This window comes from Bos javanicus, chromosome 18 (assembly GCF_032452875.1).
Source record: "Bos javanicus breed banteng chromosome 18, ARS-OSU_banteng_1.0, whole genome shotgun sequence".
NCBI lineage: Eukaryota > Metazoa > Chordata > Mammalia > Artiodactyla > Bovidae > Bos > Bos javanicus.
The window spans coordinates 56,612,633-56,637,347 of NC_083885.1; the positions used below are offsets into that span (position 1 = coordinate 56,612,633).

Sequence of the window (24,715 nt, forward strand, 5' to 3'; positions counted from 1 at the left end):
CCCACCGAGCCTCCTCCACCCTGCCCCCACCACCGCCCGCCCCCCCAACCCCCGTCCCCCCTAGTTGGCCCCCTCGTCTGAGGCAAAAAGGTGGGAGGGCAGCGAGGCAGATGGTGGGCAGCACGGGCGTGGGGAGGGAGCTTGGGTGGAATGCCAGTGGGCGAGCAGCTGGTGGGGAGGGCTTGGGAAGTGATGGGTGGGGCCGCAGGCAGTGGGGGGCTAACCTAGACGGAGAAAGAGGAGGACGGGGCGTTGCGGGGTGGACTGTGAGGGGCTGAATGGAGCACAAGTCGGCAGTACCCCCCTGGGCGGGGCCGGGGCAGGGTGGTGCTGAAGGACAGCTCCAAGAGCAGTCTGATGTCGGCAAGGCTCAGCCGAAGGTTGTAATGGGCTGTCTTTAAAGGCTCAAGCTTTCAGATGGGAACCTTCTGATGGGAAGGTCCTGATAGCATCTGGATACTCAAGGGATTTAAGGCTTAGGGGCAGGTGTGGGGTTTCTTGAAAACTTAGGAATGTCTTGAGAGTTCTGCCAGTATCTGGGCTGTTCTAGGGCTTTCCTAGCCAGTACCAATGGGTCACTCTGGACGTGGGCATCTTGACAGGAGGAGACAGGGCCTGGGGGGGAGTCAGAAGCCCAGTATCTTGGAGTCACCCCCTCCCAGCCATTCCCAGTTGCTAACCTGGGGGAAAGGGGCAGGGGGGGATCGAGGGTCTCGCGAGGTCTCAGGCGGTGACAAGAGCTGGGGACAGAAATACACAGAGTCACGGCGGGGGGAGGGTGGCCAGGGAGAACCCCCCAACACAGCCTCACTGTTGGGGGGCCGGAGAAACGCCGGGATCTCTTCCTCCTCTCTGGTGTTTTCCGCGGGAGGGGAGCAGTGAAATGGGGGGCGGCCAGAGACATCAAATATGGAAGGAGCTTCCGGGGTGGCTTGGGGGGGTGGGGGGAGGATGAAGGGAGAGAGGAGGGGGAATACTGGGGAGGAGGGGGGGATGCAGGTCAGGTGCTGTACCCAGCAGCACCTGAGGGAAGACAGAGAAGGGGGCTGATGGGGTGGGTGGGGACCAGGTCAGGAGGAAGGGTCTTGAAAGAAGGGGGGCTAGGGAACAGTGGAGGGTGAAGAAGAAGTTAAAAGAGGAAGACAGGTGTGTGGAAGGGGTAGGGAGTTGGGGGAGGGAGTTCAGCCAGCCCCATCAGCTCCAGCCATTATTTGAGTTCAATGAATGGATTTTGGCATTAGAGGCAAAAGAAGCAGAGACCACCCCCCCCCCAGCCAACCTCCGCCAATCCCCCAACTCCTCCCTTACCCACATTCCCAAGTCCTCCTGCCCCATCCCTCAATTTCATAGGGGCCCATCCAGACCTGGGGGTGGGGGAACAAAGGGAGTAGGCAACAGGGCTGGGTGCAAGCGGGGGATGGGCTGAGATGGGAACAGGGAGGTGGGGGTTGGTAATGAGATGACAGTGGAGGATGATGGGGGAGGTGAGGGTTGCAACAGGAGAGGTCCAGGAATGGAACAAGAAGAGCCAGACAGTCCCCTCTGGACTAGGAGCCCGTAAGCCTGCTTGTCCTGCATCTGCTCTGTGGCTGGTGGTTGGCCATGGCCCTCTCTGAGCTTCTGAAAGGGCCGTGAAACAAGGGGCTTTAGATGTGGTTCTCCTTGGAGGCTCCCTGAGTCCTGCTCTGCCATCTCCTTAGGCTGCAGCTAGGGATTCTTTAAGCTGCATTTGGAAGGAAGACTCATAGGTGTTTGTTGAATGAATAAGTGATGGACCAGGTGCCTTCAGGTGGCTTCTCAACACTTTTAAGATCAAATCCAGCCTCTCACCATGGCCCAAAACACTTCCCCCTAGGCTCCTCCCCTCTCCTCTTGGCCATTCAACTCCAACCACACTTTCCTCCTTGCTATTCCTTTAACAAACCAAGGGCATCCCACCTCAGCACCTCAGGGCCTTTGAACTTGCTCTTTCTTCTGCTCGCTGGTCCTTTTTGAGCTTCAAGTTTTAGGTTGCCTTCTCAGAAAGACCTTAACAGACCCCCTTTATCTGACCTGGTTAGAGTAATTATCTTGTTTGTTTTCTGTTTCCCCCACTCATGGAGTGGAGAACTTCCCTGTAAAGGGCCAGATAGTCAATATTTCCAGGGCTTTGTGGGCCATAACATACATCTCTGTTGAAACTATTCCACTCTGCTGTTGTACACAGTGGCCGTGTTCCAATAAAGCTTTATTTACAAAGCAACTGGCGGAGAGGTTTGGCCCTTGGCTATAGTACGTTGTCACAGGGCTCTAGAGTATCAGCTCTGTGATGGGAGATGTGTGCTTTGCGCCCTGCCAAATCTCCACTGCCTGGAACTCCACCCGCAATCATTAGTTGCTGAATGAATGAATGAAGTTAGGGGTTAGCTGGGGTTGTTGTGAGGATTACAGAATATATGGCATGTGGAAAGTGTGCAGTTATGTTTGCTGAATAATTCACCTGCTGTCCCCTCACTCTCTCTCTGACCTCCCCACTGTCCAGTCCTGGCCCTGTTCCTCTGCCTCTCTTCTTCCCCATCCCTGGAGCTCTGACCCTGGCTCAGGCTTTGTCCTCTCCCCTGGGACGCTCACTCCAGCCTCCACCTCAGCCTCCCGACCTGCAGTCTCCCTACTCCAGTGCCTCCTCATGAAGTCCCAGAGTGGACCTCAGTTCAGTTCGGTCACTCAGTTGTGTCCGACTCTTTGTGACCCCATGGACTGCAGCACGCCAGGCCTCCCTGTCCATCACCAACTCCCAGAGCTTGTTCACACTCATGTCTGACCTGCTCCTTCCCAGATCCCAGGACAGGGCTCCTCAGCTCAGCCTGCTCTCCTGCCTCAGGTCTGGGTCTGCATCTGCCTCTCCCACCAAACTGGGGGTAGAGGACAGGGTTGATGTGCTCCCCGTTGATTCCCTGTGCTTAGCACCGGGAGCATGTATGTGGGTGCTTGGTAAGTGCTGTCCAAGCCACAAGTGACTGCATAAGTGGCTGAGTCTTTCTCACCTCATCCTGTACTCAGAAGAACGTCCTGGGTGTATGCCCCCTTTTCTTGATTAAACAAACAAAAGTAAAACCAAGGTGGGGAGGCAGGGGAAGAGATGTGGATGGGGGTGAGGATGGAGGTCAGTCGTGAGGCCATTGGGGTGGGGGGGTCAGGCACACGGTGGGAAAGGGTGGGGTGATTTCTAGCAGTTAGTGAGAGGCAGGGCAAGTCCTGGGCAGATGGGTGTGGGGTCAGTGTCGGGGCTGGGGGTTAATTGGATGGAGCTGTTCACAGTGAGGGGGTGGGAGTCTCAGTCAGTGGGGGCTGCATGTTCTCAGATGGGTTAGTCAGGAGGGAAGGGGTTCACAGGGATGGGGGCTACTTACCCCGGGGGGAGGGGGTTCGTCCACTAGGGGGATATCCAGGCTGCAGCGTTGGCGTTGAGGTCGGGCAAGAAGCTTGGGGGGCCTGGCTTACGCCAGTCTCGGGGGGGCAGTGGGGGAGCACCAGTGGCTGGGGGGTGGGGGAAGAGGCCAGAGGGTCCAGGGTGGGGTGGGGTGGGGGGGAAATGGAGATGCAATAAAGACAGGTGAAGGGTCAGTGGTGAGGAAATTCGGGGGAGGGGGTCTGAGAGGGAGGGAATTGGGGGCCAAGAGGTGGGGGAAGGGAAGTCCAGCACCTCCTCCCCCATCTCCCTCTCTGCCCTCCCCTAGGGGAGGGCAGAGAGGGAGGGTCCCAGGTGGGGGCCAGTGGAGGGCACCTCACCTTTCCGGATGGAGCCATCAGGGGATGGGGCATAGTCAGTGAGGAGGAAGCAGGCTCGGTCCCGGCCGTAGCGGCCCCGGCTCCCAGGGGTGATGGGACTCTTGTCTTCCGGGGACATGGCGGGTTGGTCAATGGCCGGGCAGTCCTCGTGGGCAAGCGCAGCAGCTGCAGGGTCCCCATTGGGGCGGGGATCTGTGTTCAGAGGGGCAGACAGAGACACAAAGGCGACAGTGAGGTGTGGAAACTTGTGGAGGAGAGGGTGCCAGACGTGCAGGGGGTCAGGGGGGTGTGGCTGGTGGGTTTGGGGAGCAGGGTCATGGCCAGGAGGGTGTTGAGTCTTGGGAAGGACAGCAGGGAAGGGTGTTGAAGGCCAGGAAGTGGAGTCAGGCCAGGCACTGGGTGCCGAGAAGGGCAGCACTGGAACAGGGCATTGGGTGTTTGGAGGGATGGGAACAGAAGAGGTGGCTGGGAAGTGAGCTGGGTACTGGTGGGCTGCGTGGTTGAAATGGACTGAATGAGGTTCAGCTGTGGTTGGGTGCGTGCTGTGGGATAGGTTTGGAAGGGTGGCTGGGAGGGATGAGGAGGCTGGGAGGTGGTTGTCTAGGGAGGGGTGTTGGACGCTGGCAAGGGCACAGTGGGGAGGCGTTGGGAAGGTGACAGATGAGGGAGGGGGAGGTGGGGGTCCCCTAGGCTCTGACTCCAGCTATTTTTAATTGGTGTGAAACTGGGTCAGCGGCTGAGGGAGCAAGATGGGGGGCCGGGCGGCCCAGCTCCCTTTCTTGACCTATTTAAGGCATGGGGGTGGGGCCCCCCAAGCCTCTCCCTCCCCCCGGACAGTCGCCCCAATCCCTGCTTCTGAGACACAGACTCCCCTGGGGGGAGGGACACACAGGCTCAGTCAACTTTCCTCTCATTTCCTTCATCACATAAGCTGCAGCTGCCCCTGGCCTGTTTCTGGTCCTCGATTCCCATGTGAAACTCTCTCCCCATGTCTCTCTGAACCACCCCCCTTTACTCTGAGTCCCTCTCACCATATGGCTGACCACTCTGCCCTCCCCCCAGACCCCCTGAATACCTTGGCTGTAGGTCTGTCTCTCCCTAAAACTCTTTCACACGAAATCTGCTTCTCCATCACTGCTTGCTTCCCTGCTTCTTCTCTGGCCTCAGCACCTGCTGTTCCCTTTCCTCTTTCCTGTGTCCGTTGGTGACCACCTCCGAGCCTCAGCACATACCTCCTGCCCCCCTCAGCACTACCCCACCTCTGCCTGCCCATTCTGCCCCCCTCCACCCCTGGTGACCCCTCCTCACCTGCCCGGTTGATCTCAACCACTTCCTCCTGAGCCAATGGGCAGGGCTCCCCAGGGGCCGGCAGAGGAGGCAGCCCCATGATTCCGAGCCCACCCGCTCCCCCCCTGAGCAGCCCGGGGTGCGTGTGGGGGCCCGGTGGGTAAGCCCCGGCCACAGTCACCCCCATGGAGGGCGGGGTGATGGGGGGTGGGGGGCTGATGCCGCCGCTGCCATGGTGAGGAGGGAGGGGGGGTGGTGGGGGCGGGTCGGGCTTGCAATAGTTGGGCGAGCCAGGCTGCGGGGGCCGGGGAATGTGTTTGTTCTTCTTCTTGGGCAGCTTCTGTTTGGCCATGGCCAGCGAATAGTACATGCCGAAGTTGTTCACAATGACGGGCACCGGCATGGCGATGGTGAGCACCCCGGCCAGGGCACACAGCGCCCCGACCAGCATCCCCGACCACGTCTTGGGGTACATGTCTCCGTAGCCCAGGGTTGTCATGGTGACCACGGCCCACCAGAAGCCGATGGGGATATTCTTGAAGTAGGTGTGGTTGGAGCCCAGGATGTCGTTGGGGTCGGCGCCAATGCGCTCAGCGTAGTAGATCATGGTGGCGAAAATGAGCACACCCAGGGCCAGGAAAATGATAAGCAGCAGGAACTCGTTGGTGCTGGCGCGGAGCGTGTGGCCGAGCACGCGCAGCCCCACGAAGTGCCGCGTGAGCTTGAAGATCCGCAGGATCCGGACGAAGCGGACGACCCGCAGGAAGCCCAGCACGTCTTTGGCGGCCTTGGAGCTGAGGCCTGAGAGCCCCACCTCCAGATAGAAGGGCAGGATGGCCACACAGTCAATGATGTTGAGGCTGCTCTTGAGAAATTCCACCTTGTCTGGGCAGAAGGTGATGCGCATGAGAAACTCAAAGGTGAACCAGACCACACACACGCCCTCCACGTAGGTCAGGAAGGGCTCCGTCTCCACCTCCACATTGGTGACGTTCTCCGGCGGAGCCCCAGGGATCGGGGAGGCTTGCGTCACTGTCTTGTTACTGATGTGGATGAAGCCCTCATGGGTCTCCAGGCAGAAGGTGGTGATGGAGATGAGGATGAAGAAGAGGGAGGCGAAGGCCACATACTGTGGGGCAGGGTGGGAGAAAAAGGGCAAAAGGTGACCCAGGCATCTGGTCAACCAGCCATCTACCCAAGACCCTCCCAGTGGCCCCTTTCTCAGACCCAAACTCCAGGGGAATCCAGGTGTCCCAGCCCCAATGCGTCCATCGCTTCTTGCATCCTGTTCTCCCTAAAGCTTGCAAAAGGATCAGAGGCAGCTCTCCCCCAGCTCGGGAGAGGAGCTGGCCCCAGCCGCAGCAGCAGATGGTCCACTTCTTTCCTGGAAACAGCAATTTCTGGCTCTGTGCTCTGTCTCCTAGACCACCCCCCCCCCACCACCCTCCTGTTCCCTGTGTCATATCTCAGGGGTCCCTGGCAGGGTCCAATGATTCTGCTGGGGGGTGGGGGAAGGGAGACTAAAATCATGCATCCTGTGTCTCAGAGGCTTTGGGGCTTGCCTTGGAACTGGGGGGAAGGGGAAGGGGAGAAGGTGGATGGGGAGGCAGAACCAGGAGGTGGTTAAGAGTAGGAAAGCCTGGGTTTGAATCCAGCTTTTTCTTTGCCTAATTGGGCAAGGAGATTAAGCCTTCTGAACCTCAAGTTTTGGTGTTTTATTTTTACAGGATTATTGTAAGGATTACATTAGATGAATATACAAAGGACTTGGCTCCAAAACCAGTGCTTGAGCTTTTGTTAGGGTATAGGGGCATCAGTTAAAGGGGGGCCAAGATTGAGACCTCAGGTGCCAGTGTTTAAGGACCATGATGCTAATGACCGAGTCCGAGAAAACAGAGAAGGCTGGGTGAGGCCCTCACCCAGAGAAAACAGCAAAGGGGTGGACCCACAGAGGAGAGGAGCGGTGTCAGGGCTCTGAAGAAAGAAGAAAGTGAAGGGTCAAGACTGAAAAAAAGGGAAGATGATAGGGGTGGGGTTTAAGGCTCTGGAAACGAAGGGAATGTCTGGGGCTTGGGCATAGAAGAAGGGGAGAGGGTAGGGCTAGATCCAAGGAGAGGAGAGGGGACTGGTCGGAGGTTCAGAGGTATGGGTGCCTGGATCATTTCAAGATGGGGAAGGATCTGTGTCCTGAGCGCACAATGGTGTGGGTTTTGATGAAGGCCTTGAGGACTGAAGGCAGGGTCAAGATCTTGAAGGCCTCTAGGAATTGTAGTTGGCTTTATCAAATATATAGAAGGGAGGTCAAAGCAGTAGGGTTAGTCCTGAGAAGGGGATGGGCGTTGAGGTAGAGGGAGCTTTAATCAGATAGGTAGAGAAGAGAGAGACGGGGCTGCAGAGAAGAGAGGAGAGCCAGTGTTAGGCTGCAGAAATGACCCTAGACCTTGGGGTAGCCTGGGGGGAGGGAGGGTCAGCGCTGGCCCTCTGCCCCACCCCCCTCTTCGTTTCTCCGCAGTGGTTTAAGAGGCCAGAGGCCGGCGCAGAGCGCATGCCCGGTCCCGCCCCCCGCCCCGCACCCCACTCCGAACCGGGCGCAGCGCGCAGGCTGCGGCACCGCAGTGGGGGCGGGCCGGCCAGGCCAGGGGGCGGGGCGCGCGGTGGCTAGCACCACGGACAGCTCCCCCGCCGCAGTGCGCAGCCGCAGGAACTGGGAGCAGTCTTAACCCCTACCGGGCCGGAGCGGAACAGCCGGTGCGCAGCCGCGGTGCCGCTTCACAGAGGGAGGCCACAGGCCAGAAGCTTGAGTAACTCCTTCCCTCCCAGGACACAGAAAGAAAGGTGGGCACCCGCCGCAGTGCGCAGCTGGACAGCGTCAGGATTGGTTTACCCCCTTGTCCCAAGATGGTTCAAAAGCAGAAGGGGTAGGAGAGCATGGAGTACCTGTAAGAAGGAAAGGGGAGATTACGGAGAGGGGAGCGAGGGGGGAGGAAACCGGACCCTCCACTTTGCTCTGGCTTCAGCTCTCGACTCTCAAACTTTCACTTGAAGGCTAGAAAGTGCTTGACACTACATGGACACTCAAAACACAGCTGTAAAGTAAATAAATGTCCTCCGGAGCTGTCCTGAACCCCTAGCTTCACCTCAGGACCCTTCAATGGGGTCACAAGAGGGAAGGGCTCCCCAGGCCATGGAAGGAGGGTGACTCTCAGAGGCCTGAGGGGGCATCTAGGGCCACGTCCCTTCCGCACCTCCTCTCCCCCACCTCCCTCCACCCCAAACCCAAATCCTGCCAACTCAGCGCTTCCCGGGGACCAAACTTTATGCGGTGCCTCCGGGCCCCCCTCCCTCCCTCTCACTCCCTCCCCCGGCGTGAATGCGGCACTGCGGCTCCGCGTCCTTCCCGGCCCAGGACGCGGCACGGTGGGGGGAGGGTGCCGGACAGCTACTCCGGGTGTTTGGGTCCCCAAGAGGCTAGGAGGGGGGCTGGAGTCTCTCCTCTTTCCCTCCTTTTTCTTATTCCCCCTATCTCGAACTGTCCTCTCTCCATCAACACAGGGAGGAAGTTAGGAGGAGGAAGAGGTTCAAGTGAGAACTAGTGGGGAGGCTAGCTATTTAGTCAAAGAAGTTACAGATTTTTGAGGAAAGTTTTTTAGCGGGGAGATGAAGGGATCTTTGGGGGTAGTCTAGAATTTTGAGGGCGATAAGGCGGGAGAGAGGATAAGGCTGGAGTGTGGGCTCTTTGGTTCATTTTGCAGGGACGGGGGTCAGGAAGGGCTGAGGAGCCCAGTTCTAGGCTTCAGACTGGGTAGTGGCGGGGCGGAGGTTGTTGAGAAGGATGAAGCAAGCAGGGATTGGAGCCGGGGATGGGGGAACAGGTGGAAAGAAACCAGAAAGAACTGGGAGCTATTTTGAGAAGGAAGTTTTGGGTCTGAAAACTTGAGGGTCCCAAGGATTGAGGTTAGGTAAAAGTTCTGGAGCAGGAAGGAAAGTCATTTACTGACTAGGAAAAAGGCTGGGAGGCTGAGGATGGGGGTGAGGGTGGGGTTGTCCCAGAGATAGAAAGTGGGCTATGCAGTTTAAACAATGGAACGGAGAAGCTGGGAGAATCTGTGGATGAGGCAGAAGCGATTCTAGAGGGCATATGGGAAGTTCTGGACATGAAAGACATTCTGGGGGCTCGGGACTCTTCTGGAGACGTTGAGGAGGAGTGTGAAAGCTTTGGGGGAAGTCTGGAGCTGTATTGAGAAACCCTCAGGAGAGGAGTTGGTGTGAAGAATGCGAGAAGGGATGTGAAACACAGAGGGGGCAGCAGGGATCCAGGAGAGAAGATGCCCCAAGACTCAGCGTGCAGTGAGGGTGACGGGGGAGTGTCCTAGCAGGAGCAAGTGGTTTGGAGGTTCAGAGGGGTCTGGGGAGCTCTGAGAGTGGGGTGGGAACTATTCTGAGACTTAAAGGGCAGAAGAAGCAGGAGGGCTCAAAGATAACCAGAAGACGCAAACTTGGAAAGAGGGAGGGGATTTGGAGATGGGCAGAGGGAGAATGAGAGAGGTGCTGGGAGAGCCTGCAGGACTGAAGGTTGGAGAACTGAAGAACAGGCTTCACGGGGTCTGTAGGGGATGGAGACAGTGTTCACAAGCCCTGGGACACTTTAAGGGTGAGGAAGCAATGTCTTCTGAGGATTTAGGGAGGTCCAAGAAAATGAAGGCTAGGGGAGAGTTCGCTGAGGGTCTGAAAGGTGCCCAGAGAGGTGAGAAGAGGTGAAAAGAGGCTGGGAAGACTCTGAGGGTTGAGGAAAGGTCTTCTGAAAGCTCTCTAGAGGGGTCCAGGAAAGGCGGGGGTGGGGCTGTTCAGGTAGGTTGTTTAGGATATTGGCCCATCGGAGAAGTTTCTAAGGGTCTAGGATGGACTAGAGAAGCAAGGTGGGGTTGAAAGGGGTCTGGAGGGCTCTCAGGTTGGAGAAACATCTTCTGAGGATCTGGGGATGGCCAAGAGAGGTGGGTGTGTTCAGAGGGGTACGGAAGACCCAGGAATGGGGTAAGAGGCTTCTAAGAAACTGGGAGGCTGAGAGACCAGGAGGGTCTGAGAGGGGCCAGGGGCTGAGGGCGAGGATAGGGAGCGCCCTGAGGGTCTGGGAGCTCCAGGAGAGGGGAGGGGGATGGGGGCTTTGAGAGAGCGCTCACCCTGGCGGCCCGCGACGAGTAGGGGTCTTCGAAGAGCGCCCACACCCGGGGCTGCCAGCGGCGCCACCACGTGCCGCCCGCGCCGCCCGCGCCCCCTGGCGGGCCCCCGGCGCCGCCGCCCGCGTCCTGGAAGCAGAGGCGCTTGAGCTCGCCGCCGGCGCCGTCCAGGCCGCCGCCGCCCGCGCCCGCCTCGTCGTCCAGACCCGCGTCGTGGGCGCCCGCGGCGTTGGCAGCGTTGGCGGCGCCCGAAGGGTCAGGTGCTTCGAAGGAGTCGAGCGCTTCCTCGGCGTCCCGGTGCTGCCGGTAGGTCATCCAGCAGCAGGCCTCCACGTCGGTCTCGTCGATGCCCCAAAAGCCGAGCTCCTCCTCGAAGAGCGGCCCGCACACGTCGGCCGGGCAGTGCAGCTTGCCCGTACGGTAGTAGTTGAGCACGTAGGCGAAGACACCCGGATGCCGGTCAAAGAAGAACTCATCGGCGCCCGGGTCGTAGTCGAAACGCGCCGCCGCCTCGGGCTCCGTCAGGCCGGCCAGCCGCGTCCCCGGCAGGGTGCGCAGCGTCGAGCGGTACGTCTCATGGCGCACGCCGCCCACGTTGATCACGATCTTGCCACTGTCGCCACCGCCGCCGCCGTGCCGCCCCATGGCCGCCGCCGGCAGCCCGGGGCATGGCTCGGCGCGCCGGCCCCCGGGCCCGCGGGGTGCCGGGGGGCCCGCCGGGGACGCGGCGGGGCCGGGCTGTGCAGGTTGCTGCTGCTGCAGCAGCGGTGGTGGCGGCGGCGGCGAGGGCAGCGGTGACGGGGACTCGAACGGCTGCGGCGGCGGTGCCGGCTGCTGTTTGCTAGCCCCCTGGCGCCCGCGGAAGGACGAGACGCAGACTGAGCTCAGCATTGGATGGGGGGCGGAGCGGCAGGGGCGGGGCGCTGTGGGGGCGGAGCCACGGGGGAGAGACAGATGTGACTGGGTGAGAGGAGGTGATGGAGGAAAGGGGCGGGGCCGAAGGGAGGGAGAAGCTGAATTGATTGGCCTTGGAAGGGATGGGGGCGGGGCTTAAACTGAGAAAAGGACCCAGACTCCAACACTGTCTTGCCGGACGGGGCGGGGCCGCACATGCGACACACCGATTGGGTCTTTCTGAGATAAGGGGCGGGGCCGAGCGAGGTGTTAAAGGGGCTGGATGGGACGCGAAAGTTGCCTGGTTTGGCCGCACTAGGAGAACAGAGGAGGCGGGGCTAGATGTGAGAAAGATATCTGATTTAACTAAAAAAAGGAGCGGGGCGGATAGAGGAATAGGACTTGTCCAAGCTATTTAAAGGGGCCTGACCGAGACTGGCGGAGGCAGGGGTTGGGCCACAAGGCGGATGGCCGTCCGAATTGGATGGAGACGGGCCTAAAGCGCCGGCAAGCAGTACCTGGTGGAGTGGGGCAGATGGGGACTGCCGGGTTGTGATCCTAACATTGCTTGGACGGGGCAGGGCGGGTCTTAAGAAGAGGCAGGGCCACAGAAATTAGAAAGTCCTAATTCTGGGAGGGTGAGGGGGCGGAACTGGGCGAGGGGCGAGAACTGGAAATGAAGAGTGGCACTAGGCTGGACTGAAAAGGAAAAGAGAAAGGGGAAGAGGGACTAAGACCCAGTAGAGAGGGGACGGAATGGGGCGAGGCCTGGAAACCTGAGAGCTTCTGACTAGGTCTAATGGAGGAGGCGAGGTAAAGAAAGTACCGGGTCGGAGCTGCAAACTCGGCCCGATTAACCGGGCCTGGACCAGAAGAATGCCAGGATGGATGGGAAGAGACTGTGAGAGGTGGGTGGGGTCCACGAATGGTAGAAAACGTCTTGAATTGCCTGTGGAAATGCAAGACTAAGAGAGGAGAGGGGCTTTAACGGACTTGAAAGCAACCAGGGTAGGCGGGGGCGGGGCAGGGCTAAGTGTAGAGAATGGCTAAGGAAAATGTGAGACCTGCAAAAAGTACAAGGCTATCGGAATGGACGGAGCGGTGGAACCTAGAACGGGAAGTCTTGGAGGCCAAATAACCTGGGAGAGAGTCTTAAGGATCAGCAGGGCCTTAAAGGGGGTAACGCGGTGAGGGAAAGGGGACAAGGTATAGATAACGGCAGACTGCAGCCAGGAGAACCGAGGGATGGATGGGAACTGGTGAGGAGAGTCTTAAGGGAGGCGGAGGGGAGAAACCAATAAAACACCGGGAAGCACAGTGTAGGCTGAGGAAACAGGCGGGGCTGATAGGAAATTGGGCGGAGTCAGGTGTCAGAGCGTCCGGGAGAGAGGGCGGGGAGACCGCGGCGGGGCCAACGGAGGGCGGGACCAGAACTAGGCGGACCGCCTAGCAGCGGGTCCGGCCCCGCCCCCTGGGCGGGCCTAGCCGCCGGGTAGTAGAGCGCAGGCGCGGGGCAGGGGCCGGGCCAGCGGCTGCTGCTGGGGCTGCGACGGCCGGAGGCGGTGCCTGTGGGAGGGAAGGGGGCTGGTCAGGGGCTGCGGGCCTCCCCGCTCTGCACTATCCCCGGCAGGTGCGGCGGCTGGTTGGTATCGCCTCCCTACACATCCCCGCTCCGGCTTCTGTGTCTCTCATCAGTGTCTCTTTTTCTCTGAATATCTGTCCCCCCGCCTCTGCCCTTATTCCTTTGAGACTCTGACCCCTCCTTTCTAAGTCTCTGCGCTCCCTCTGGGTCTCTGTCCCCCTCCTCCGAGTCTTACCTCTCTGCTCTCTAAGCCTCAATCTCCTCTCCCCGGACCATGGCGGGGTCTTCCACCCTCAATGTCTTTCTCTTGGCCTCTATCTTCTTCTCTGATTTCTCTCTCTCTGGCCTCTTTCTCCTCTCTTGGGTCCCTGAACTCTTCTCTCTGGGTCTCTTTTCCTTCCTGTCTGTCCTTCCTCTTTGTGTTTCTGTCCTCAATACTCCCCTCCCGCCAGGGTCTCCTCCGTCCTCTCTCTGGGTCTCGGTCCCCCCAGCTCTTGTTCTCTGACCACCTCCTTCCCTGCGTCTTTTCCCCCTCTTCCGTCTCTTTCGCCCCTCTGTCACTGCCTTTTCTCTTTCTGTCCTGTCTCTTTCCCTCCCTTGGGTCTCTACCCCCTTCTCACCCGTGCCTCTTTGACCCCTTTCTGAATCTGTCCCCCTTTTTCTGGGTCTCTGTCCCCACTTCTTTGGGGCTCTGTTCTGCTGTCCTTTGGCCTCTGTCCCTCTCCTGGATCTCTGTCCCTCTCTCTCTGGCTCCCACTGAATCACCCTCTCTAACCCTCATCCTGGCCAGGACTCGAGGCTGCGTCACTGCAGAATTGCAGAAGTGGGGCCCGTCCTGCGGATCTGGGAGGTAGTTTCCTTCGACTCCCCCACCCGCAGACCTAGGATCCCCCACTGCCCCCTGACCCAGTGTTCTCGGGCAGTCCTCAAGCTCCCATGGGACCCGAGAGGACATCGGGACTTCCTACTCTTCTTCTGCTCCAAATTCTGGTGTATCCCTAGGCAGAAGCTGTGAATCCTGAGGTGAAGGAATGGGCTTGGGTTGAGTGAGGCTTTGGGGGCAGGTGGGGGTGGGGATGGATCCTAGTAAAGGGGTTGAGTGGGCATTAGGGGCTGGGAGTAAGCGCTGGGGTAAGGACCTAAGTCAAGTATCCCCCCTTATACCCTCCCCCCCAACCCCACCCCAACTCTGTACTTTTCTGCATTTGACAGCAGCCAGGCACTGGATCAAGTTACCAAATCAGCATTTTTGCAAAGGTCAGAAGGTGTGGAAGAAGGTGCCCGGGCAGAAGGGAGGGGAGGAGGAAGAAGCGAGGAGGCTGAAATAGGGGAGAATATGGAATGAGACTCGGGATTAGAGACATGGGATGAGGGGAAGAGGTTTGGTCAAGGATGATCCAGATTCCATCAGGCCCTGGGAAACGTGGATGCCCTCACTTCCATATAGCCCTCTCCAGGCCCCACCGGGGTATGAGGGGGGATTTATGAGCCTGAATTCTCCATCCATACGGAAGGCTTCTGACGGCATAAGGAGGGCTTGGGCTATGGGACACCAGCTTGGCAAACAGACCAGAGGGAAGTGGACTCGATTTTTGGCGACAGACACCAGGGGAGGGGAGGTCAATGTTCACGTCTTCAGACCATTTCCCCACCCCTCCTCCTTCCCCATCTATCCTTTCCCAGGCCTTCAAGACACAAAATTCCTGAAAGCCCCAAACTCTCACCCTCATCATCCTTGGCGCCCCCTCCTAACTCTCCCTCTCTCATTCCCCAAAGCCCTGGAATTGTTTCTGACTTCCAAGACCCCTTCCTTGTTCCTCTGCCCACATTCCTACCAGATCCAAATCCAGGACGGACAGTCTCCCCCAGGCACTAAAGCTGAAAATGTGGGAACTCTCTGCCTCGGATCCTTGATCCCTCCGAGAGACCCTCCGAGTACCTCTCCGCTGTAATCTTTGAGTCCCCGTCTCCCTTGTCCCCCGCCTTCAAAACTGGGACTTGGGCTGTCTTACCACCCCCGGACCCTGAGCCTTCTCCCCCCCACCCCTCCTCCGTACTCACCCCAAGTCGAGGCGGGGCGGGGATGGGGGAATCCGGGGCTGGAGGTGGGGGGAGGGGTGACCCAACCCCGGCAGCTCTGGGCAGCTAGAGGCTGCGGAGGGGGGAGTGACATCATCGCCGGAGGAGGGGCGGCTCAGCTCCCCCACCCACCCGGGGGCTTCAAGCCCCGCCTTTTTGGCGTACCCAGGGGTCCCGAAATCCCAAAGGTCGAGAGGAGGAACAGGAGATAAAGTGTGCGGGAATGGTATGCCCTCCCCTTAGAACAAAGGTTGGGAAACCCTTTACGGTTTCAGACACCCCCCCCCCCCCCACTGCCACCTGTCGCTGCGGTCGCGACCTGTCGCCTCCTACGCGTGTTGTGGCTACGCCCGCCCACGTCAGAGCGTGAACACCGCTCAGACTACAACGTCCGTGATGCTCTGCGGCGTCGGGTGCCTTTGAGGAGAGGCAGTGTAGGCGAGGGGCTTCATGGGCTTCGTAGTACAAGATCCTTCCACTGGTGTGATCTGGTAGAAAAGGAGTAATGCCTTTCTGTCTCAACTCCAGAGAGCCGGACACTAACTTTTTTCTCCCCTTAAAATCTCCCCCTAAAAAAAAAAAAGAAGAAGAAGAAGCGACCTCGATAAGTTTGATGTAAATAGTAAATCTTTTACTATCAGGGTGTGCGCATGCGCCCAACCAGAGCCTCAACCTAAGGACTGCGCCTGCGCAAGCTCGCCCCTTCACTGTCTTGTTCCGCGAGGTCGAGCGCGGGCGAGCCCAACTTGGGCGCCGCTTTTCCTGTCGCCACGGTCGAAGACGGCCACGTAGCTACCCAAGAAGACATCACCGAGGATCCAGAAGGGCCCTGAGGGCGGAGGCACGTCCAGAGCCATGAAGCCGGACAAACAGACACTGAAGCCACTCCGAGTAATCTACAGGGCGATAAGACCAGTCACAGGTGTCACGCTCACCGGCCTGCCTTCCTCCTAGGAGCCAGAGCTTCGCCCTCCCCACCCTAGACGTGTTTCTGTGCCGCTTGCTTGGACCTAGTGACGTCTCACTCCCAGCCCCACCCTTCCAAACGCGCCACTCTGACGTCATTATGACGGCCACCTACCTGGATGACGTAGTCCTGGGCCGTGAGGTTAAACCAGACCCCCCCAAGAAGGAAGGAGACTGGGGGGAGCGTTGGGATTTTCGAGCATTCGATGTAGTACTGAGGAAAAAGAGGAACAAGTCCGAAATGAGGGATTCCTTCTCGGCTCAATTTTTTTCTGTGACTCCCCAGTGCCGCAGGGTCATGTCCATTTTGGGCAACTAGGTGTTAAAGACCTTGTGTGGTCAAGATCTCCTGTCTTCTGTAGCCTTACTGGCTCTTCCTCACTACTGTATAATTGTTGCCACTTATCCTAGGCTCCCATTTGATCAGGTCCTCTTTACCTCTAATTGAAAATCAAAAGCTGGTGGCCCACGGGCCATATTGGGCCTGCAGGTATATGTAACTAGTCTTATACTCATTATGTTCACTCACTCTCATCCAGTAAACCTGGATCACCATCCTCTCCTATGCACTGTGACACTCAGGATAGACTCTAGGGAAGTGTCTTTGCTTTCTCCCACTACTCCCTCCAACCTCCCACTCACAAGGTCCAGTGCTTTCTGCCCTGGGATGCCCTCCTACCCATCTGATTCCCACCCTCAGGCCATAGCATCCTGTACAGTGACCACTGTTAAATCCCTGTGAGTCTCCCCAGCCCATGTGCACCAGACCAGGTCCTCACCTTCCCCATCAGCAGGGGGACTGCCCCAATGGCTTTCTGCAGGGCCCGGATCTCCTCAGTGGGTCCTGTGATGAGAGACGTGCCTGTGTCCAGAATGGCAGCACAGCCCCGGGCACAGAGAGTCAGCCCTGTGCCCACCTGAACACTGTGAGGCAGAAGGGGGCAGTCATTAGAGCGGGCATCCTACGAGGCAAGACCCCCAGCCCTCTCTTCCCTCAGACCTAGGAGTCCAGGCCCACAACCCCTTCTCCATCAGACCCAGGAATGTGGATCCCCAACTCCCCTTTCCCCAGGACCATGGAGTTTAGGCTCTAGCCCACTCCTCCTAGACCTAGGAGGCCAGGTTCCTCACCGCTCCATGTGGATCTGCCAAAAAGCAGGGATCGTGACTGGCACAAAGGTGAGGGGTGGGATGTAGTGTGCTGGGTCTGAGCCACCCAGGACCAGCTCTCCTCCATCAGCTGCCTCAGGGTTCCTGCAGAGGCAGACAGTCATGGGAATTTCTCCTGTTAGCCCCAGGAAAGGCCAAGGGAGGGACTTCCTGCCAAAGGGGTGGTGTCTGGTTTCTAGGTGGGATAGTGGGATGCAGGCAGGACCTCAATGTGGGGACTGGAAGCAAGGCAAGAAGTGAAGAGAAATGGGGATTTTCTTGGGGGAGGTTAGGATTTCAGGATCTTGGGGGGCTTCTTGAAGTGGGCATGGGACTTCTTGATTTGCCCATAGAAAGTAGGACTTTGAGGGGAGTAGAGCATTGAGATTTCTGAATTGGCTCTGGGTGGCATGATTGAGAGGAGTGAGGCACCCCAGGTGGATGATGAGACTTTCTGAATTGCACGTCTAGACATTCAGTGGAATTAGACTTCAGCTGGCTGAGAGTGGGAATGGGGGTTGCAGGTGAGGACTTCCCAGAAGTGTGGAAGGACAGGATCTACTAAGTGTTAGGTGGAAGAATTCTCTGGCAGTCCAGTGGTTAGGACTCCGCACGTCCCCTGCAAGGGTCACCGGTCCGATCTGTAGTTGGGGAACTATGCTGACCGGGCAAAAAGAAAAAAAGTGGATGGGACTTCCTGGGTTGGACATCTAGATAACTAAAAGACATAGAATTTCCTCCCTGCAGACTTCCTGAATGACAGCTGGGGTTTTTTTGAGTGTAAGGTTTAAGCTTCCTAAAAGGTAGATGGGACTTCTTAGGTTAAAAGGGGCAATTCCTGACTTCTGATGTGTGTTCCCAAATGTAATTGGGATTTCTTTATGCTGAAATGGGGTTCTTAAATTCAGTATTTGATGGGGTAGGGTATGGAATTTCCTGGTTTGAGTTTTGAAATGTGGAACATTTTAAATGATGGTGAGTTTCTTCAATAGGTCTCAAGGTGTTGCTTAGCGAGTGGAAGTTCTGAATAGGGTCCAGGTGTTTCTCCTATTGGGACAGTGACTTCCTGAATGGAGGGTGGGACTTCCTTTATTGGGCAAGGGACTTCCTGAAGGAGGGCAGAACTTCCTTCTTGGGACTAGACTTAAGCAGAAGGTAGACCCTCATCCGTTACCTGTTGAGGTAGAAGGAGAAGACAGGCTTATCCAGTAGGCCCTGGTCCACCAGTCTGTCCAGCGGGGGCCGAACTCCTCCCACGGCCAGAACGGGAAAACCGAGGCCCAGTATCCCATCAAAGTGGGCAAAAGTGAAGACCAAGCTGGGCTCCCACAGAGCCTCCCCAAAAGTCACTGTTGCACCTGTGATTCCCCCAATCTGGGGTAGATTCAAAAGGAGTGAGTTACTTCCAGGAGGACGTTACCTACATAACTCTGAGGTCTCCCAAACCAGGGCATGAATCCCAGGTCGGGTCCTCAAAACCCCCTGAAGCTGTGAACACCTCCAACTGCCTAGGAAGCTCTGCCTGGAAAAGCCCCACCGCTGCCTAGGAGGCCCCGCCCCACCCTCCTTCCTCCAGGAAGCCCCGCCTCCCAGTTCCGAAGCCCTGTCTGCCTGTTTACCCAGGAGGACCCGCCTCTCCAAACCCCTCCCTAAGCCAGATAATGTTAGAAATGGGCTGCTTCTAGGCTCCCGCCTTCCCGGGAAGAACGTCACGCACAGTCAGCTTGTCCTCACTCAGGATGCCGGCTAGGCGCCCGGTTCCATATTGAATGGCAAACTTGGTCCCATTGGACCGGAAGGAGCTGGAGGCTTTGGGGTTGAAGCGGTGGTGGAGCCCTAGGTTAGAGGGTCAGGGAGACGTCACTGGGGAAGAGGGGTCTTCCCGGTGCCTCCTGCCCCTCTGGCCAACTCACCTGTGAGGGTGTGTCAGAAGGGAACAGGTCTTCAAAAACCCTAAGACCAGGCCCCGCCCCCCTTCTCCCTTTGCCCGAGTTCAACCTTAATTTCCCCTATGAAAGCTCACAGCAGGGTAGACTGAAGAAGTGGCATCTCACAGACGGAACCCAGAGATTGGAGGACCCAGTGTCAAAGACGACAGAGAAGTTTTGTGGGGGGGTCCCCAGCCCAATTTCCCCATAATACTGGACCTGATGGCAAAACAGGAGAGGTTGTGGATGAAGAGCTTGACTTGAAGGCAGGAAGGATGGGGTGGGGGCTGGGGGAGGTTGGGGGGGCAGCCTCTGTAGGGCTGTGACTTACGTTCATGTAATCGGAGAGAGGCACAAAGAGGGACTTGTTCCCAGGGGATGGAGCCCCCAACCTGGGGGGCTCCGCTAGCTTCTCCCATCCCCTCAGTGGGTTCAGGGCCTTGAATCCAATATTGACTCTTCGAAGTGGGATCCTGTGGGGGAAGAGATGCCAACAGTTCAGGAGCTACCCTTTATAGAGATCCTCCATAACAGACTGCCCCAAAGAGGATATGATGACAGTGTAAACATTTCCATGGTCCTGGAGTAATGGTCACTACCCGTTCAGTTCAGTCACTCAGTCACATCCGACCTTTTGCTACTCCATGGACTGCAGCACACCAGGCTTCCCTGTCCATCACCAACTCCTGGAGCTTGCTCAAACTCATGTCCATCGAGTCGGTGATGCCTTCCAACCATCTCAAACTCTGTCGTCCCCTTCTTCTCCAGACTTCAACCTTTCCAAGCATCAGGGTCACTGCCAGGAGCCCTACAAAAGCGACCTTCCAGAAAACCCCCACCAAACACCTACCAAACCACAATGACAGATTCCCCCTGAAGACTCTCCCAAGAGCAAACCATCCCAAACAGACTCTCCCCAAAATGTTTCAATAAAAGACATTCCAAATGATGTAAAATAAGCCATTCCAGAATGGACGTACATGAAGTTCTCCCAAGATTCTAACATATTCAGGGCGGGGTGGGCAGATGGATTGAGAGTTTGGGATTAGCAGATGCAAGCTGTCAATATTTTTAATATTTTATTTATTTGGCTGTGTCAGGTGTTAGTTACTGCACACGGGGTAGTGGCCATTGTTGCAGCATCTTTTAATTGTGGTATGTATTAAGTGCAGCATGCAAACTCTTAGTTGTGGCATGGAGGATCTAGTTCCCTGACCAGGGATCAAACCTGTGCCCCCTACATTGGGAGCCTGGAGTCTTAGCCATTGGATCACCAGGAAAGTCCCGGAAACTATCAATATCATATATATAGAATGGATGAACAGCAAGTTCCTAGTGTATAGCACAGGGAACTATAGTCAATATCATGTAATAAACCATAATGGAAAAGAATAGGAAAAAGAATGTATATAGGACTTCCCTGGTGGCACAGTGGATAGGACTCTGCCAGCCAGTGCAGGGGACATGGGTTCCATTCCTGGTCCAGGAAGATTCCACGCTCCACGAAACACCTAAGCCCATGTGCCACAACTACCAAAGCCCACAGGCCTAGAGCCCGTGCTCCCCCACGAGAGAAGTCACTGCAGGGAGAAGCCCTCACACCACAACGAAGAATAGCCCCCGCTCGCCGCAACTGGAGAAAACCTGTGCAAAGCAATGGAGTCCCAGCGCAACCAGTGGTTGAGACTCTGAGCTCCCACTGCAAGGGGCGTGGGTTCCATCCCTGGTCAGGGAACTAAGATCCCACATGTCTCAACTGAGAGGTACTATGCCACAGCTAATAGATCCCACATGTCGAAGAGAAGGTCCTGTACGTCATAACTAAGACCTGGTGCAGCCAAATAAGTACATATTCAAAAGTGCAATTGGAGAAGGCAATGGCAGCCCACTCCAGTACTCCTGCCCGGAGAATCCCAGGGACAGAGGAGCCTGGTGGGCTGCTGTCTCTGGGGTTGCACAGGGTCGGACACAACTGAAGTGACTTAGCAGCAGCAGCAGCAAAAGTGAAATAAATTTTAGAACTGCTACTTTCTGATTGAGTAGGTGTCTAGGACAGAGCCCAAAGATTTGCATTTCTACTAGGTTCCTGGGTCCTGCTCATGCCAGTGCTGTTGGTCCTGAGTCAACACTCAGAGAGTCTCTTTGCATTAACTTGGGAAGTGGCCATGATCTATTAGGTTGAAAAAGTAGGTTAGCAAACATCACGTGCCGTAATCTTTCTGTACCTGCTTGTAGTTTCTCCTTGGGGCTCTGCTCTCCGCAATGCCCTCCCCCACTCCCCCCGCTCCCCGCCATCCATGACTCAATCTTTGAGAGGCTTAAGAATATGAAGTGGGGATAAAATGTTTCCTGGAAGAGTAGACCCCCTCTTGCCATTAAGATTTCCAGAAAGTGGAGAGAAGAGAGGAGAGGAAGGGAAAGACTGGGGGAGGCATCAGAGGTGGGGATGAGTTCATAGGGGTCCCTAAAACGGGACTTCTTGAGACCTCAACAGTTTGGAAGATGAAAAACTGGGGGAGTCTCAATTTAAATGTCACAGACCTGTCTCTCCAAGTTTTGTTGGAAGAGGGGTGTCACAGGTCTGAAGATTTCAGCATCAGATGATCACAGCTCAGAGTGGGACCAGCAGAGTCCTTCCAAAAATGTGTACTTCGGGATGGGCCTCAACCCAGGGTCTCAGGGTGGAGGACCCTGGACTGAAAGGGCTTGGGTCTCAGGAGAGATCAGGGAGGAGCCTTCAGTGGGTGAGAGCCCAATTCAGAGACCCAGGAACCGAAAAGATAGGAATCATGGATGCTGGGGTGCCAGGTTTGGAGTCCCTGAACTGGGGAGCCCTGGACTTGAGGGCAAGAGGGAGAGCATCTGTCCCAGGTTTGAGGGTGGTGGGGGTCCCCAGTACCGGATCAGCGAGGCCCTGGCGGGCTCCAGGGTCAGGAATGGAGGCGGCAGCAGCAGTAGCAGCAGCAGCGGTGGCAGAGACATCTCCAGGGACCCGTGTGGACCCAGGCGACCTGCAGCTCTGTTTTCAGAGCCGTTTTCTGTTTTCAGGGCGGAGACTCCACCCTGGTCACTGCCCACTCCACTAAGACATGGAGTTTTTGATGGGTGATGTGGGGATAATGGGTGGTGCTTTTGAAGGGATGTGCAGAATATTTCTGTAGGGTCTCCGGAAATATTATCCTATGTTACTGGCGTGGTGGAGGGTCTTCTGTGCCCTGCCCCCTCCATTCTTTAGATATTGTCTCTTTTACTTAAACTTTCACTTCATTTTTTTCTGAGACTCATTAACCACAAGGGTTTTCTTGGGCCACAAAAGGGATGGGCAGAGTGTTTGTGAAGGGTCTGGGGGGAGGGTGAGAGAATCAAACTGCCAGAGTACCAAGAACCCTGCTTCTTCTTTTTTTTTTGTAAGGTTTTCTTGGTGTGGACTGTTTTTAAAGTCTTAGTTAAATTTGTTACAATATTGCTTCTGTTTTCTTTTCTTTTCTTTTTTCATGCGTCGTGTGGGATTTTGACTCCTGACCAGGGATCGGACCTGCACCCGCTGCACTGGAAGGCAAAGTCTTAATCATTAGACACCAGGGAAGTCCGAGGACCCACTTACTGTCTTATCTGGAAAATAATGAAACACACACACAAATAAAAACAGTTCATAGTCCCATTGCTGTGCTGTGGTTAGTTGCTCAGTCGTGTTTGACTCTTTGTGATCCCATGGACTGTAGCCCGCCAGGCTCCTCTTTCCATGGGATTCTCCAGACAAGAATACTGGAGTGGGTTGCCATGCCCTTCTCCAGGGGATCTTCCCAACACAGGCATCAAACCCAGGTCTCCTGCATTGCAGGCAGATTCTTTACCGTCTGAGCTACCAGGGAAGTATAAGAATAACTCATAGTGTCTGTGTCTGCCCCCTTTCCCTAATTAAATATTAAGAAGTATCCAAAAATCCAACTGAAAAGTGCCCTAGATTTCTAGATACCACCCTCAGAGTTTCTGATTCCAAAGGCCCAAGATACAGCCCAAGAGTCTATCAGAAAAAAAAAATTCATTTACATTATTACAACTGTATTAATGGTATTTCCATTTAAAAGGATTGATTAGAACTGGAGAAAAGCAAACTTAGGAGGGTGTACTTGTTAGTTAATGCTGTGTAATAAATCATTCCCAAACTGAGTGCTTTAAGACATAAACAGCACTGTTTACAATGGCCAGAACACAGAAGCAACCTAAATGTCCATCTACGGAAGACTGAATAAAGAAGATGTGGAATATCTGGAATATTACTCAGCCATTAAAAAGAATGAAATGACTCCATTTGCAGCAACATGGACGGACCTAGGGAGAGTCATACTGAGTAAAGTAAGTCAGACAGAGAAGGTGAAGTATCATATGACATCCCTTATGTGTGGAATCTAAACAAGAAATGATACAAAGGAACTTATGAAATAGAAAGAGACTCACAGACTTAGAAAACAAACTGATGGTTCCTGGGGGGAGGTATAGTCAGGGAGTTTGGGAGGGTCATGTACACACTGCTATATTCAAAAAGGATAATCAACAAGGACTTACTATAAAGCACATGGAACTCTCCTCAATGCTATGTGCCAGCCTGGATGGGAGGGGGTGTGGGGGACAATGAATACATGTATGTATATGGTTGCATCCCTTCACTGTTCATTTGAAACTATCACAACAATATTAATTGGCTATACCCCAGTACAAAATAAAACGTTGAAAATTTGAAAAAAAAAGAAATAATCATTTATTATTTTTTTGATGAGCTTTCTGGGTTGGAAATTTGCAAGCAGCTTGACTATGCACTTCTGGTTCGTGGGATTGCAGGCAGATGTCAGCTGAGGCAGCCATCATCATAGAGCTTCAGTAAGGCCAGAAGATCTGCTTTCAAAATCTTGTTGGGACTCCATCTCTGGACTTTGGGTTTCCTTTAGGGTGTTGTAGCTTAGCTGGATGCTGGAGGAAAGGGATTGTCAAGGGTGAAGTTACAAAGAGGGAGGGCCTAGGACCCTCGAGTTTCAGGAAGCATTCTCAACAGCACCATGAGGAAGTGGGGGCATTCAGTGAAGACGAATCCTAAAGGAGCAAAGGCTCAAGTGTTGCACAAATAATGATGCAACAGAGAGAAGGAAACACTGCAAGAAGGAAATGTTTGGGTAGGGAGAGGAGAGGAGACTCAATGTCAAAGTGGAGCGGTTCGCCTCTTACAGATTGTCCAAACATGCTCACGGGAGGGGCAAGAGTACACCCCTGCAAGTGAGCTGTAGCGTCCCTGGGGCCAGCCTAAGGAAGTTTCTTTCTTATTGCTTCTATTTTTTTCAGCAAAAGAAGAAGTGAGAATGAAGAGCGGGGAGAATGGCTGGAGGTTTAGAGAGAAGAGATGAGAAAATTATTTCTTAGGGGCTGGAGAGGAAAACGGTGGCAGCCTTGCAGTTTGGTTCTGAGTATTTGCAGCCGCACATTTGAAACATGTTCCCTCCTGAGTTCAGCTGGGTGGGAGCAGGCACAGAGAAGGCAGTGAGTTCATTTCAACCAGGGTTGGGGTTTTGCCAGGCAAGTATGACTGAGGGAGAAAGAGGAAAGGAGATCATGTCACTTGGGCAAGGGCATGATTATGGTGGTTGACCACAGAATCTATGCAGTCTAAGGAAGGGAGGACATGGGAGGAGATGAGAGAAATGGGGGGAAAAAAGGTGGGATCTAAGAATCAGAGATACCAATGGCATTCCTGAATTGAAAGAGGAGAGTGAAAAAGTTGGCTTAAAGTTCAACATTCAGAAAACTAAGATCATGGCATCTGGTCCCATCACTTCATGGCAAATAGATGGGGAAACAGTGGAAACAGTGTCAGACTTTATTTTTGTGGGCTCCAAAAT

General features: G+C 55.6%; 2 protein-coding genes and 1 long non-coding RNA gene across 5 annotated transcripts; 1 reads left to right on the top strand and 2 right to left on the bottom strand.

The window, feature by feature from the left end:
- Nucleotides 1-355: 355 nt before the first annotated feature.
- KCNC3 (potassium voltage-gated channel subfamily C member 3) lies at nucleotides 356-11,782 on the bottom strand. The gene is given in 6 exon segments (XM_061386118.1): nucleotides 356-740; nucleotides 3,390-3,495; nucleotides 3,497-3,516; nucleotides 3,769-3,960; nucleotides 5,077-6,184; nucleotides 10,233-11,782. Coding segments are annotated over 6 exon segments (2,331 nt in total). The 5' UTR covers nucleotides 11,121-11,782; the 3' UTR covers nucleotides 356-723.
- Nucleotides 11,783-13,641: 1,859 nt separating this feature from the next.
- On the top strand, nucleotides 13,642-15,995 carry LOC133229642 (uncharacterized). The gene is made up of 2 exons (XR_009730590.1): nucleotides 13,642-13,728; nucleotides 15,369-15,995. It is a non-coding gene; the product is annotated as an uncharacterized LOC133229642 (long non-coding RNA).
- NAPSA (napsin A aspartic peptidase) lies at nucleotides 15,394-21,961 on the bottom strand. Of its 3 annotated transcripts, none has more exons than XM_061386158.1 (10): nucleotides 21,727-21,817; nucleotides 19,459-20,997; nucleotides 19,159-19,300; nucleotides 18,923-19,046; nucleotides 18,617-18,735; nucleotides 18,074-18,273; nucleotides 16,882-17,004; nucleotides 16,530-16,674; nucleotides 15,866-15,964; nucleotides 15,394-15,680 (listed from the first exon to the last, which is right to left on the bottom strand). In XM_061386158.1, exons 2-10 carry the CDS (start codon nucleotides 19,563-19,565, stop codon nucleotides 15,489-15,491), a joined length of 1,251 nt encoding a protein of 416 aa, XP_061242142.1. In that variant the 5' UTR covers nucleotides 19,566-20,997; nucleotides 21,727-21,817; the 3' UTR covers nucleotides 15,394-15,488. The 3 variants fall into 3 exon arrangements, with proteins under 3 accessions (XP_061242142.1, XP_061242143.1, XP_061242144.1); XM_061386159.1 differs by having other exon boundaries at nucleotides 19,459-19,635; nucleotides 21,727-21,777; XM_061386160.1 differs by lacking the exon at nucleotides 19,459-20,997 and having other exon boundaries at nucleotides 21,727-21,961.
- Between the last annotated feature and the right edge of the window lie 2,754 nt (nucleotides 21,962-24,715).

What these genes read in the sequence shown, in the direction of transcription:
- NAPSA (XM_061386158.1), bottom strand. Translation starts at nt 19,565, where the DNA reads ATGGTTGGAAGGCATCACCGACTCGATGGACATGAGTTTGAGCAAGCT. An exon ending in AGTCCATGGAGTAGCAAAAG is followed by an intron (nt 19,301 to 19,458) that starts GTCGGATGTGAC and finishes CTTCCCCCACAG; the next exon opens with GATCCCACTTCGAAGAGTCA. An exon ending in TTCTCCTTCTACCTCAACAG is followed by an intron (nt 17,005 to 18,073) that starts GTAACGGATGAG and finishes CTGCCTCTGCAG; the next exon opens with GAACCCTGAGGCAGCTGATG.